Here is a 14,910-nt window from a genome sequence, read left to right as displayed (position 1 = left end):
TGGTATCGAAATTAGTATTGAGAATCATGAAAATTTAACTGGTATTGGTACAGAATGCTAAAATTTTAGTATTGTGACAACCCTAGGTTTGGAACAACATAAGGGGAGTGTAAATAATGATAATTTTCTTTTTTGGGTGAACTGTCCCTTTAAGACACACTGTTTTTGGGGTATATTGGCATGCTTTGCTCATGTTGCAGATGGCCTTGAAGAGATAAGAAGATTTGTGAATAATGTTTTAGCTTTAACACTTTTGTTAGTCTACGTTTGTGAGTAGGTGACACTTTCGACCTGTCACTAACCAGTCAGCCAGCCTGGCACCATCACGGTTCTGTCTTCTGGTATTCTATCAAATACACCATCTGTGCTTTTACAAGGAGGAGATATCCAGAAAAGACATAAAGTGATCTTAACAGATGGTATTCTATCTATAACTTGGAAGATTTTACTCCTGAGCAGTTATGATTTTCATTGCTAACCTAATTCAAAAGTTAAACAAATGCATATCACATAGATTTCATTTTATTTATTTATTTTTGTGTTCATTTATTTGGCTTGTTTTTCTTTTTAGTTTTTTTTTTTTTAAATATTGATCTGATTGTTGGTGGGATATGTATTGGGTATTGTAACAAGTTCACAGGAATGAGGAAGCGGGAGATGACGATTTTCAAACTCAAACCTTGTCTTTTAATCAGAAGACAGGCTCTCTCTCCCTCACACTCTGAGGACTTGCCCTTTTATTTCCCCTGTCTCTCACTGGGAAACAAGCAATTACCAGCAATCAATCTCAGGTGAGAACCCTTAACGCTTACTCTCTTCCAGACAAACTCTCAACCATGCTCTTGCCTCCACATACCCCCACTGCACGACGCAGTCCGGGGAACCATCCGGACTACCGACTACCACCCCCCCCCCCCTTCTGGAGAGGAAGTTTGCGAAACCCATCTGTGCCCCCGGCCTGTGGACCACCTCGAACTTAAATGGCTGGAGTGCCAGATACCAATGGGTGATCCAGGCGTTGGCATCCTTCATGTGGTGGAGCCAGTGGAGCGGGGCATGGTCTGAACAGAGGGTGAATGCTCATCCCAACAAATAGTAGCGGAGAGTGAGGACCACCCACTTGAAGGCCAAGCACTCCTTCTCTATGGTGCTGTACTTAGTCTCTCTCACAGAGAGCTTCGACTAATGTACAGCACCGGGCACTTCTCCCCCTCCACCACCTGGGACAGCTCAGCACCCAGCCCCCTGTCCGATGCGTCCATCTGCAAAAAACAAAATAGAGAGAGAAGTCAGGGGAATGTAGAAGCGGCCCGCCACAAAGTGCAGCTTTTACCTGCGTGAAAGCTTGTTGGCATGGCTCCATCCACTGGACCAGGTCTGGAGCTCCCTTTCTAGTGAGATCATTCAGCGAGCTGATGACGTCCGAATAATTAGGCACAAACATTCAATAATAGCCAGCCAGCCCCAGGAACTGTCTCACCTCCTTTTTGGTCTTGGGTCTCGGGCAGGTTGCAATCGCCGTGGTTTTATCAGTGTGGTGCTGCACCTGCCCATGACCCAATTGGAACCCCACGTACCTCCACCCACCCAATTGCGCACTTCTTCAGGTTTGCCATGAGCCCTGCTTGTCGCAGCGACCTCAGAACGGCCCCAGATGCTGCATGTGCTGCTGCCAGTCTTTCCTGTAAATAATGATGTCATCCAAATAGGCAGTGGCATACGCAGCATGCGGACTTAGGACCCTGTCCATAAGATGCTGAAACGTAGCCGGTGCTGTAAACAAACCAAACGGAAGGGTCACAAATTGGTGTAAACCAAACGGTGTGGAGAAGGCCGTTTTTTCACGGGACATCTGTGTTAAGGGGATCTGCCGATATCCCTTTGTTAAATCCAGTGTCGAATAAAAGCAGACTGTGCTCAACCGATCGAGCAGTTCATCAACACGAGGCATTGGATGCGCATCAAATTTCAATACCACATTGACTTTCCTATAATCCACACAGAACCGGACCGAGCCATCGCTCTTAGGCACCAGAACCTCCGGGCTGGCCCAGTCACTGTGGGATTCTTCTATTACCCCCATATCGAGCATGGCCTTTAATTATTCCCATACTACCTGTTTCTTGTGTTCAGGTAGGTGGTAGGGACGACTACGTACCACTACCACGGGGTTGTCTCGATGTGGTGTTCTATGAGATTAGTGCGGCTGGGGTGAGGCGAGAACATGTCCAAAAAAATCCTTTTGCAACCTGGCAACCTCTATACAAGGTGGTCTCCACAAGGCCCAGGGTGAACTGATTGGCTTTTAGATTCTACTGTCAAGAAGCTCCTCCCTCTGCGGAACTACTGTTGCAAAGGATACAGGGACCACCTCTCTCCATGGTTTTAGTAGGTTGAGGTGGTAAATCTGACATGCCCTGCCCCTATCCATACACACTACCTCATTGTCGACTTCCTCAACTCTCTGTGTGACCAAGTGTCTTGTGTCACTCTATACAACCAGTCTTTTATAATTGAAAAATATGGATAGTTGAGGGCGATGCCTGTCTGAAAACGTTGACCATCAGTCACTATCACTTGGTCAAATGCGTGCTTCAGGGTTTCGTCTCACGACTGCTCTAAAGGGAAATCCTCTATCGGGAATTCCCTAAGGGTGGGGGAGGATGACACCTCCCCTTCCCTGGCATCAGCCTGATGCAGAGCAGATGCAGACAGCCCAGGCCACGCCTCCCCAGCCAGCACTTCGCCCATCTCATACAACTCACTTTCTTACAGAACCCATTCACACTCAACCCCTTCAATAATAATCGAAAAGCCAGCCAATTAGTTCCCAAAATTATTGGGTTGGTGTGGCGAGGACTAATCACCGCCACCGACATTATGCTTTTGTCCCCGGAACATTATCGTGACAGTCACTACGGGATAATCCTGAATATCCCTGTGCACAAACCTCACTCTTACCCGATTATTTGCGTCCAGTGCCCCGTTTTGAACCAAGCATTGATGAATGGAGGTTTGATTACAACCTGAATTCACCAAGGCTTGGTATGTACCCCCTTGACACTCACCGCTATCTGGTTCATCCCTGCTTGATCGGAGGCAGTCTGTGGAGTGTCGGGGACCTGGATCAAGGCCCCCACCTCCATTACTGGGTACAGATCTCGGACATGACCCAGCTCCCCGTAACTCCAGCAGACAGGCCCAAGCCTCCCGCTCACAACTGTGGCAGCAGGTTCCCTCACCTGGGATGAAAATAGGGGAGAGACGGGGTTTGGTGATACCAAGACAGAGGAGCCGGTTTCGGGGAAATGTTCCCCCATTTCCGGGGAAACGGAACAGGGCGGAAGGGAGGAGGGGTGGGGGGAGAGAGCTGGGGATGAGACAATGGGGGGGAAGGGCATGGGGCGCACTGGCCCCCGGATACGCCGCCAGATGGTCTTCCAACAGTTGGACCGCTTCGTCCAGCGACGCCGACCTCACTCAGCATCAAAGAGAGGAATTGCTGGCCGTGTTCTGGGCTGCGGCCGACCCGTTGCAGGATGGACTTTTTCAATAACTCATAGTCCAGTTATTGAAAAATAACCTTCCCCGGTCAGCAGCGGCAGCAGATGTACCACCCATTGCTCCTGTAGCCATCTCAGGGCTTTTGCCGTGTGCTCAAAGAGCTCGAGGTAGGCCTCCAGATTATCTTGAGGGCCCATCTTTGTGAGCAACACGTGAGGGCTCACTGCTGCCAGGGAAAGGGCGGCAGCCCCCTCCTGGGGTACTAGACTCCGCAGCACCTGCTGGTCAGTCTTTTGGGCCCGAAGGAGCGCCTCAAACTGCTGCTGCTGCTCCGTGCGTAGGTCCAGGAGGGCCTGATGTTGGGCTTCGTGGATGCTGGCCAGGGACCTGAAGACACTCTCCAGTGGAGACGACTCCATGGCAGCATATCCTCTTCCTCATTTTCCCAGGTTTCGGCATCAGTGTAACAAGTTCACAGGAATGAGGAAGTGGGAGATGACGATTTTTAAACTAAAACTTTGTCTTTTAATCAGAAGACGCTCGCTTAACAGCAAAAAAGAAAACCAATGCAAATAACAATACATCCAAAAGGGGGAATTAAATCAGGGCAGCGTTCAGCATAACGGCAACGGACAACACACAAACAGCTTGTCAGCTGGGCTCTCTGTCCCTCACAATCTGAGGACTCGCCCTTTTATTTCCCCCGTCTCTCACTGCGAACACAGAAACAAGCAATTACCAGCAATTCATCTCATGTGAGAACCCTTACCGCTTACTTTCTTCCAGATGAATGCTCGACCATGCTCTCGCCTCCACAGGTATATTTTTAAATATTTTCTTAAAACATCCAATTCCCCTTTTGCAACACCACATGCTGTTTCTATATGTTATTTTAACTGGTAATTATTTATCACCACTCAGGGCACTTTTTTTGGTGGCTTTCAGTTCAGGCTGCTACACTATGAAGTCACATTTTTACAGTGAAATCCCTTGAGACAGTGTGTGTGCTTATCAGTGACAATGCATCTCATTTTTTATTATCATAATTTTTTTTTTTTTATGTCTGACAATTGCAGAGATTTCTCACCAATTGTTGTTGAGTATGATTACAATAGAAGAATACATTTCCACTATTATAAATGAAGGTTACAATTAGAAAAAATATTTACAGCCTGATACTAGTGGTTGGCTGATATATGTTTTCTTTTTTTTTTTCAATGGCAGATGTCAATATCTAGAAACCAGAGTGGCAGTGGGCAATATAATGCCAATATGTACATACAAATACATTTTTTACAGCAAATGTGATGGACACAAAATTGCTGAAATGCTTATTTTGCACAGTATTTTCTTAAAAATCACGACCCCCAAAAGAAAACAGAAATTATGCATTTACTATTGCTGCATCTAAGGTGCTGCAAAGAGTAATGGGAGAACCTGTATGGATGTTTTTGTAGGTATGTCATAATGACAAGCAGGGTATAACATACCATTAATTCAATATTTCAGGCCTTGCATCAGTCCAGGTGGGAGAGGTGAACCAGTCAGTACAGGTTTGTAGGCAGAAATGGACAGAAGACCTCTCTAGTTTGCTTTGAGGTATCTTTAGTGATCCCAAATTATACAGACAAGGGATGTGTTTCAGATTTGACCTCTAGGGTCAGGGTTAGGGGTTCAGCTTAACCTCTGGACAGCAAACCCATGACCCCTGTGGCCAGGCACCCTATTGGGCCTTGTTCTGTTTCAGCATGCTTGTCGCCTCCAAGCTGTGATGCAGCCTACGCTGTACGACAAGGTCTACGAGAAAATCCAGCAAGCAGGCTATAAGAGAATTGGGGAATTGATCCTAAACAGCTGTCTTGAAGCAAATTGCATTTTTTGGATTGTATTTGGCTTTTGTTATGAAAGAGACAAAAAAAGAGGTGAGATGGAGAAGTTCAAATCGTTGCAAAGTTAGAATGTGAGAGAAATAGAGTGCAGTTCGTTAGCTGTATTAGTGTGGAAGGCGCAAACACTCTCAGGCTCTGGACTTGATAAATTAGTGGTAAATTTGAGGTGAGCTAAAGGAGAAAGCGCTTCTTGAGTATAAATGTGTGTTGTCAGAGCCAGCACGTCACTCTAATCGTATGTGAAACAGAAAAATTGCGCACTAGGGAGTGGGAAGGAGAATGAGAAATCAATTAGCTGGTGAAGGTTAAAGGTGACAGCATTGTCAATTCACAGGCACCTGATGAAGGACAATAGCACGGAAATAATCGATACCCATCAGCCCCAGCCCAATTTGAACATCTGAAGGCTGATCATCAGTTTAGTTTATCAAAATTTTGCAAGTTTATCAGTTATTATCAGTTTAGCAAAATGCTGTTAGTTAATTCACATTCTTTAAAGCTGAAGTGTGTTATTTCTATGCCACTAGTGTCACCAAATGGAACTTTTTTTTTGATTGTGAAAATTATGACGTTTTCAACAGGTTTTCTGAAAACTCCCCCTGACTGCCATTGGTTGGTAAAAAAAAAGAGATAGTTCTGCCCCAAAACTGCCGCCATTGGTTGAGCCAGTGTTTTGCAATGTCAGGCTGGTCAGGATGCTCAAACAAACAGCAATGATTTGATAGCACCACAGTGTTTACACTTTAAGGGGAAATCAACCTTAAAAAAATGGCTTACTTATAGTTGCCTCTGGATATTAAGCTGGGATACGAGAAAGTATTTAAACAATTACACTTAAATGTACACATATGACTGACAATACAGATTTCATTCACTTTAATGCAAAATACAAGTCAAATGCAACAAATTGTGCAAAATGCAACAAAAATGTTTTCACTCCTCTGGGATGGAACATTGAAAGTAATATCTTGACAGCGTAACCGGAATACATCATGGTATAATACTAATAATAGAGGTTTACTGTTGTGGTCCACGTGAAAATTCACTTCGTAAATTTGTGGTTGGTGTGAATAGGCCTGCAAGGCAGTTGGCAGGATAGGAGCTGTGCTAGGTCTTGACATAGTGCTGGGTAGATAAACGGCTGCAGGGCAGATACAGTAAGCCTAGAAGATTAGCATGCATCAGAAAGAATCATTGATCACACTCACGCCAAGGGCAAGAGCCAAGATGCCACAGCAGAAGAAAGCCAACAAGGTCTCATCAAAGAGATTGAGTGAACAAAAGTGAGCGAGATGGAAGAATGGATCCAAAGAGAGATAGATGTATTAAGAGACGAAACTACTGGTCACCCAATGATGCTCTTGTAATTTCGAGAGCTCCTTTATGTCCAGTTCCTCATTAGTGGACCGAAAATGTACATTAGGCCAAAGAGTCCAGATTACTTATATAAATGTATATTTGCTCTTGGTAAGCCTGCACAGCCCCCACAAGATAAGTGCTCTTCAGAGCTGCATCAGATCTGCTATCATGTGCTTTTAAGTACCTCTGTGGGAACAGATGAGAAAAGACTTCCATAATAATTAGGCTTTTTAAATCAATCTCTTTCTGTTCAGAATATATCATGCTCTACCAGCGTTACAGTAGATCCCACTGAAACCCCTGCCTTCAACAAGATGTGCATTTGAAAGTGTATTGAGTTAGTGTAATGCCCCTGATTTGTGTCAAAACAGAGCAGAAATATGGCTCATGAAACAAAAGTCACACACATCAGGAAACATAACTTAAAGTGATTGTTTGAATGTGGATTCGTTTTGGTCATGATTTTTGTAGGAAACCCAAACTATTTACAAGTTAGGTCTCAGTGTTGGTTTTATGTTATATACATTCAACTGCATACATACATGACCTATGACTTAATTTAAACAGGCTTCATAGCTCAAATGTCAGTGTTTGCATGGTGAAGACACTCTGCACACATTTTATCTTCTTTTACAGCAGTGGTGGGCCCAGAACCTGGTACAATGTACAATATCAGCAATGACAGTTTTACTGCATGGCACAGGCATGCTAACAAGCACACACATAGCTCATCTCCTTAGGAGACTAAAGTTTAGACTAAACAACACAGCTTGACTGTATAAATCTTGGATACACTGAACTTGGAGTTCAGGATGTTGCATCTAACATCATATGTATATAAAGATAGCAGAACAATTCTAGAACTTCCTCAAGATTCTATAGGGTCTTGATTTGTACTGTATGGTTATGCAGTGGTTTTTCACAAGTTTCTTTCTCTTTTCAGTTCCCCCTCAGATTGTGGTTCGTCCACGAGATCAGATCTCTGCTCAGGGCCGTACTGTCACCTTCCTTTGTGGCACAAAGGGAAATCCCCCTCCTGCGGTGTTCTGGCAGAAAGAAGGCAGTCAGGTAAGAGACAACAGTGCACACACATTCAAGGGAACCTTACAGTCAGTGTCAAAACATAGGTATCAGGTGAATAGTTTTATGGTCTATTTAGGAGCAATTTTGCTTTTAAGGATGTTTAGATTTTTTTCCCCCCCAATAAAAATAAGGCAAAAATTCTGAGCAAGAAAATAATTTTTTGCAGTTTGGAAAGATTTGAAGAGGTGTTGTTAATAAAAGGAATAATCGACTCTGGACCATTGAATAATTGAAAATTAATGCACATCCAAAATGGTAATGGTTATACCTCAGGCATGAATTAATTTTCAATCATGCAATGATTCGGAGACAATTTTTCGACTTATTACATGGTTACCACATGTAATGTCTGTATGTAATGTGGTTATCTCAAGGCATGTTTCAGGTTTTTGTCCCTAAAATGCTCTTGTGTGTAGTAGTACTTCCTTATGCCACCAATTCATTATCTTGGTTAAAATGGGCCAAGTTGCCATTACTAGTTGGAATAGAATATGGAAATGTAATGCAGTCAACAAACCTGGAGCAATTGTACTTATAACCATAGTTATAGAAATAAAATAAAATTACATTTTGGAATGTAATCAGAGTGTTCAACAGTTTTCAATCAAGAATTTCAACAGTATAAATTATATACTCTATATGTGTATTGCACATCTTGCATTTTTCACTGTTACTGCTCTGTAGATGTGAGATTAAATAAGAGGTGAGTGACACTTCTAAGATTGTCAGTGGGAAGGCAGGACTAGTGCCTACATAGGCTGGAAATCTGATGGATTTATTTTTCATTTCCCAGCTGATCTCACATGGAGGATAGGGTCCTTGGGAAGCACTTTTGCTCTAAAACAGTGTATGTTGGGGAATCATATGGATTGTCATGTAGAACCATATGTTTGATGACAAGATCATGTTGTCTGTTGTTTGATAGGACATGGTGGGTGGTCACTGATCATGCATAATTGGCTCTCTGAATTTGATTCTGTGTTTTGTGTGTGAAAAAGTTGAAAGGTTTATTTGAGTGAACCTCATGAAACTTGTCAAGAATATGCCAGTCATGCTTCACCCTTAAATCACAAGGAAGAAGAAAAAAGATTTATATTTTGTTTAATGAAAATCAAGCCTATCTTTTGGACCATTGAGGTTATTTTGCATTATTTTCATGAGAATTGAGCACATTTTACTAAAAATCTTTCTATTTCTGTTCTGTGAAAAAAACAATGACTTATTACTTAAATAGTTAAGTATATCATGGTTGTATTTGTTAGTTGTTGGTTGTTTAATTTATTTTAATAAAAAAATAATTACAGTAATTTAGTTTTATACAGTAAAAATAAACTCACTTAGCACCTGTAGACCTACTTATTCATGCAATTATCTTATCAGCCAATGGCAGCAGTGCAATGCATAAGATCAGGAGTCAGGAGCTTCAGTTAATGTTCACATCAACCATCAGAATAGGGAAAAAAATGTGATCTCAGTGATTTCGACCACTGCATGATTGTTGGTGCCAGACAGACTGGTTTGAGTATTTCTGTAACTGCTGATCTCCTGGGATGTTCACGTAGAGCAGTCTCTAGAGTTTTCTCAGAATGGTGCCAAAAACGAAAAACATCCATTGAGTTGCAGTTCTGCGGATGGAAACGCGTTGTTGATGAGAGAGGTCAACTGAGAATGGCCAGACTGGTTCGAGCTGCCAGAAAAGACTATGGTAACTCAAATAAACACTCAATGGAGAGCTGTGTACAATTGTAGTGAGCAGAATATCAACTCAGAATGCACAACACATCGAACCTTGATGCAGATGGGATACAACAGCAGAAGACCATGACGGGAACTTTATTAGGTGCATAGTGATCCTAATAAAGTGCTCAGTGAGTGTATATTTCATAGTTATGAGAATGTAATGAAGGTCATCATTGAGAGGGAATTCTAAAAAATAATTGTGCTTAACTGACATAAAAATAAAAAAAAAATAAAAAAATCACAATGCAAAAAATCTCAATGGTCCTGAAAACATGCTTTATTTCAGTTTAGAAATATATATTTTAAAGTTATATAATTTATAATTTTTTCTTTAGATTTTTGGGTGAAGTATGTCCTGGATATTTAACATGCAGTTTTCATGAGATTGAATCATTTATGTTTAATGTACAGTATATTAGTGTAGATTTACCAACAATATATGAAGCAGGGAGAATTGCAAGGCTTTTGTCCAGGGATCACAGAGTTACAAAGACAAAGAGAGAGAAAGAGAGTGAGGTGGAAGATGGAAAGAATGCCTTGCAGTCATCCTGGATACTGAGAGACAGGCCGTTCAAGAGGTGAGAAGGAACTGGATTTCTGCAGGAGCTTTTGTGTGTATGTGTATCTGCACGTGTATGTGTGAGTGCACAGTATATGTCTCCTCAGCGGGTCAGAGTGGGTTAGAACTTGTCCCTGGGCCCCGTTAGATAACACCCTCACGTCTCTATTAATAAAGCACATCACAAGAAATGAAGATATAAGCCTCTGGTTGTTTTAAAGCACTTGGAGGAAGCTGGTTCCCATACCCCTTCTTCCTTTCTTCCATCCCCCTTCTTTTCTTCATCAAGCAGAGTGTGTCATAGGCCAGGGATGATCGCATATCCGTTGTACTGTGGGTCATGAACTGTTCTTTGTTTAATTTTGGGTCTATTCTTTGTTTTTGGTGTGTATGTGGGGTCATTCTTCGATGTCGGCTGATAGAGAAACAAAATTAAAGACGACTGTGAGTCCGGTCAGAGCCAGAGTGCTAGGGGTGAGGGGGTCAGGGGATTATCCCCAAAAATGAAACAGTGACACACACTATAGGTCTGCACAGACCTTAAAATGAAACCCTCCACTCCAAAATGCAACAGTCCACTCCATGCAGCCTGAACTTGTTTAGAATGTTGAATCTTTGTGACAACTGTGCTGAAAACACTCTAGACGCAGCGCAAAGAATGAAACAGAGCGCAGGTGTCTCAACATGCATTTTTGACTTGACATGGTGTTGAAAATATGCCGGTTCTGCACGAGACGCTGAAGAAAATACAAGACTCTGTGCAAATATGAAAGACATTTGTCCAACATGTGTTTAAACAATGGGAAAACAGAACAGACGCACACAAAAACACATTCGATGTGAACGCCCCCTAATTGGTCCGTTCGCGCATCTTTGAGTGAGAGAGGTTGCGCGAAACAAGTTCGGTAAGTCTGTTTATTTTTTCATTAATTACAAACCCGAAACCCGAAGTCCTACTTGGAAAACTGACCCGAACCCGACCCGAAACCCATCCGGTTCTCGGGTCCCATCGTGCCCGGGTTGGGTTGCAGACCTCTAACACACACACACTGCCCATTGGGAACAATAGGGCAGCTGTTAGTGTTGCAGCCTCACACAAGAGGAAGACTGCTTATGATTCTCCTCCCTTGTTTTTTGTATATCAGTTCTTCCTGACCCCCCTCTCTTAAACAGCATCTGAGAAAATGCAGCTATTGTTCGGCTCACATAAGGAAGTGAATCACTGCAGTCAAGCAGGATTTATGCCCCAGTATCACGTTGAATGCACAGTGGTGTTTCGTTATTGTAAATGCAAATCAATCATATACCATATCCTATTTTACTGTGTTTATCACTTGTAAAATCAATCACCAACAGTAATGTGACATATAAAATTATACAATGAAGCAATAAGCCACAAAGAAAATTTACCCAAAAAAGTAAATTCTGTCATTGTGTACTCACCTTGTGTTGGTCAAAACCTCTATGACTTTGTTTCTTCTGTGAAACACAGGAAGGAGATGTTAGACCGAATGACAACCACAGTCACCATTCACTTTCATTGCATCTTTTTTCTCTATAGGGAGAGTGAATGTTGACTGAGGCTAACATTCTGCCTAGCATCTCCTTTTGTGATCCATGGAAGAAAAATAGTCATAAAATAGTCGGAATAGTGAGAAAAATAGTTGGAACAGCATGAGGGTAAGTCAATTATGACATAATTAACAATTTTGGGTGGATTATCCCTTTAATTATAGTGATAAATGCAACCAACAACTCTTCTGCCAAGTAATGCAGTTCATTAGCCTAACTTAAATGAATAGTTCACCCAAAAATGAAAATTCTCACAACATTTACTCACCCTCATTCCGTCCCAGATCTCCAGCAGAACACAAATTACGTTTTTTTTTAATTATTATTTTATCCCCTTTTCTCACCAATTTGGAATGCCCAATTCCCACTGCTTACTAGGTCCTCGTGGTGGCTGTATGGTTATGTTGCCTCCACTTTTGAGACATCAATCCGCACATCTTTTCATGTTGCTCATTGTGCATGACACCACAGAGACTCACAGCATGTGGAGGCTCATGCTATCCTCCGCGATCCACGCATCTTGACCACGAGGAGGTTACCCCATGTGACTCTACCCTCCCTAGCAACCGGGCCAATTCGGTTGCTTAGGAGACCTGGCTGGAGTCACTCAGCACACCCTGGATTCGAACCCGCGACTCCAGGGGTGGTTGTCAGCGTCAATACTCGCTGAGCTACCAAGGCCCCCTACAAATTAAGATTTTTAGAAGAATATTTCAGCTCTGTAGTTCCATACAATGCAAGGGAATGGGTTCCAAAATTTTGATGCTTCAAAAAGCACATAAAGGCAGCATAAAAGTAATCCATAAGACTCCAGTGGTTAAATTAATATCTTCAGAAGTGTTATGATAGGTGTGGGTGAGAAACGGATAAATATTTATATCCATTTTTGCTAGAAATTCTTCTCTCTGCCCAGTAGGGGCATATGCAAGAAGAATGTGAATCACCAAAAACACAAAAAGAAGAATGTGATAGTGTAAGTTAAAGTGGAGATTGACTGGGCAGGGAGGATAATTTATAGTGCAAATTAACTTAAATATTGATCTGTTTCTCACACACACCTATCAGATAACTTCTGAAGACATTAATTTAACCACTGGAGTCATATGGATTACTTTTATGCTGACCTATGTGATTTTTGGAGCTTCAAAATTTTGGCACCCATTCACTTGCATTGTATGGACTAAAAGAGCTGGGAAATTCTTCTAAAAATCTTCATTTGTGTTCTGCTGAAGAAAGAAAGTCATAAACATCCAGGATGGCATGAGGGTGAGTAAATGATGAGAGAATTTTCATTTTTGGGTGAATTATTCCTTTAAAAACACTGCCTGTTTATGGTTGCCGCATCGCTTTAATATTTAATTGAATTGATGTGTGGTTATAGGTGTGCATAAATCACCTAGATTTTACAAACATCCAATCAGATTAAGTGAATTGGTTGTATACAGTATACAGCTCTGTTTTTGTCCAAGTTATTAAGGCTACAGAGCTAAAAATAATCGTATTGAGCAACTTTGTGATTTATTGAATTTAACAATATTTGCCCTTCTTAACAGGTCCTGCTGTTCCCCAGTCAACCTCCTTCGCAATCGGGTCGTTTCTCTGTATCGCTTAGTGGAGAGCTGACCATTACAGATGTTCACAGCGAAGATTCTGGGTACTACATCTGCCAGGCCATCAGTGTTGCGGGCAGCATCCTGACAAAAGCCCTTCTAGAGGTGGAAAGCAGTGAGTGAATGCTTTAAAATAGCTTTGGTCACACAAACACACACATACAGTTACCCTTTCACGCACCCACCAGCTGCTTCAAACACCAGCAGCCAGCTTGTATTGATATTTTAATATAAATCAAACTACATAAAAGTAGTAACTTACATGTAATTTAATTATTTCTCTGAGGCCTTATCACAAAGATTTTAGTCATATTTTTGTTTGCGTTTGAACAAATTGCCGCTTTGCCCCGCCGTGGCCTTTTTCCTCTAAATCAAAATAAAGGAAAAGACTTCAAAGCCGCCCCAAATTAAAATTTCTGCGGCCCACAAATGAGAGAACAGCAGGAAGCAGTGGAGACGTAATCAGAAAGGACAGGGCGCAATCGTGCTATGCAAATAACCGCAGGAACATATGCTGTCTCAGTCTTGCTCTTCAGTAACAGGATAAACTGTTTATGCGTTCTCCATATATGTGTGTGTGTACCACAAAATGCATTTCAACACATTACACAGAAACCTTCGCGTAGAGTCCAATATTAGCGCAGGCTCTCTAGTGTACCTAGAGACCCTCCTGAAAAGCTAATTTGGAAATTCTTTGGGGGAGTCTCCTTTAAAAGTATGTTAGTAATATGTTTACTATTTATGTTAAAGGAATAGTTCTGTCATTTAATCGCCCTCATGTTAAGTTTACATTTACTCAAACCCATATGATTTCACCTGAATGAATAAAATAAATGTAAATATCATCCTCCATCAAATAGTTTTTCTTCTTAATTTTTCAAGTTATCTCGGTTGTATTTTCCTGTATACTTGAGGTGCGCCAACAGGAAACACCGGGAAAAATCTATATTTTGTAGCTTGTGATATCAACGTACCACCAAGTCATTTTGTAATTCTCACCCTCCTCTCTCTCTTTCTAAACTGCTGTAGTCTTGCTAAAAAACAGCAGCAGACTTATGAAATGTAATCCCGTTTTACAGAAACCCCTCTGCCTGCTGTGGCCTCTAAGGAGGATGACCCTGATAGATACTAAAGCATGCTGGCATCATCTAACTGATGTTTGCTGTACTGTACTGATCTAATACATAATGAAATGATCTATGGAGGGGCATATTCCCCACCATAGATCATTTAATTATATATTAGGTCAGTATAACCCAAGGACATGCTTCTCATATGAAACTCGTGCCTCTGAATATCACATTACGTAGGCAGACAACACAGTATGTTTGAATGATACACCCCTTTCCTGACCTAATGGTCTTTCCTTTTCTTACCACGGTGGGGAGAAAATGTCAGAGATGCAGGCTACTTGTACCTGGTCCTTGTTATTATGTCACATGAGAATGCTGAAGTGACCGAATTTTCAATTATTTATCTATAGACTTTTCTCCTTACTTGGGTCAATAGATGAGATTTCAGCTCTAGTCAAACAAATAATAATTCATGCAAACTTGGGCAAGTTCAGCTATCACATTTGTGTATAGAAGGAGAC

At 41.8% G+C, this 14,910-nt stretch overlaps 1 protein-coding gene across 3 annotated transcripts in view; it reads left to right on the top strand.

The window, feature by feature from the left end:
- LOC127433301 (roundabout homolog 2-like) overlaps nucleotides 1-14,910 on the top strand; it is a 118,412-nt gene that overhangs the window by 63,736 nt on the left and 39,766 nt on the right. For all 3 annotated transcript variants that reach the window (XM_051685072.1, XM_051685071.1, XM_051685073.1), the window contains 2 exons: nucleotides 7,696-7,820; nucleotides 13,260-13,431. In XM_051685072.1, the coding sequence (XP_051541032.1) occupies nucleotides 7,696-7,820; nucleotides 13,260-13,431 (297 nt within the window). The remainder of the gene's footprint in view (nucleotides 1-7,695; nucleotides 7,821-13,259; nucleotides 13,432-14,910) is intronic.

Source organism: Myxocyprinus asiaticus, chromosome 43 (genome assembly GCF_019703515.2).
Source record: "Myxocyprinus asiaticus isolate MX2 ecotype Aquarium Trade chromosome 43, UBuf_Myxa_2, whole genome shotgun sequence".
NCBI classification, from domain to species: domain Eukaryota; kingdom Metazoa; phylum Chordata; class Actinopteri; order Cypriniformes; family Catostomidae; genus Myxocyprinus; species Myxocyprinus asiaticus.
Note: the sequence above shows the minus strand (reverse complement) of the source record. Positions and strands in the feature narration are given on the sequence as shown.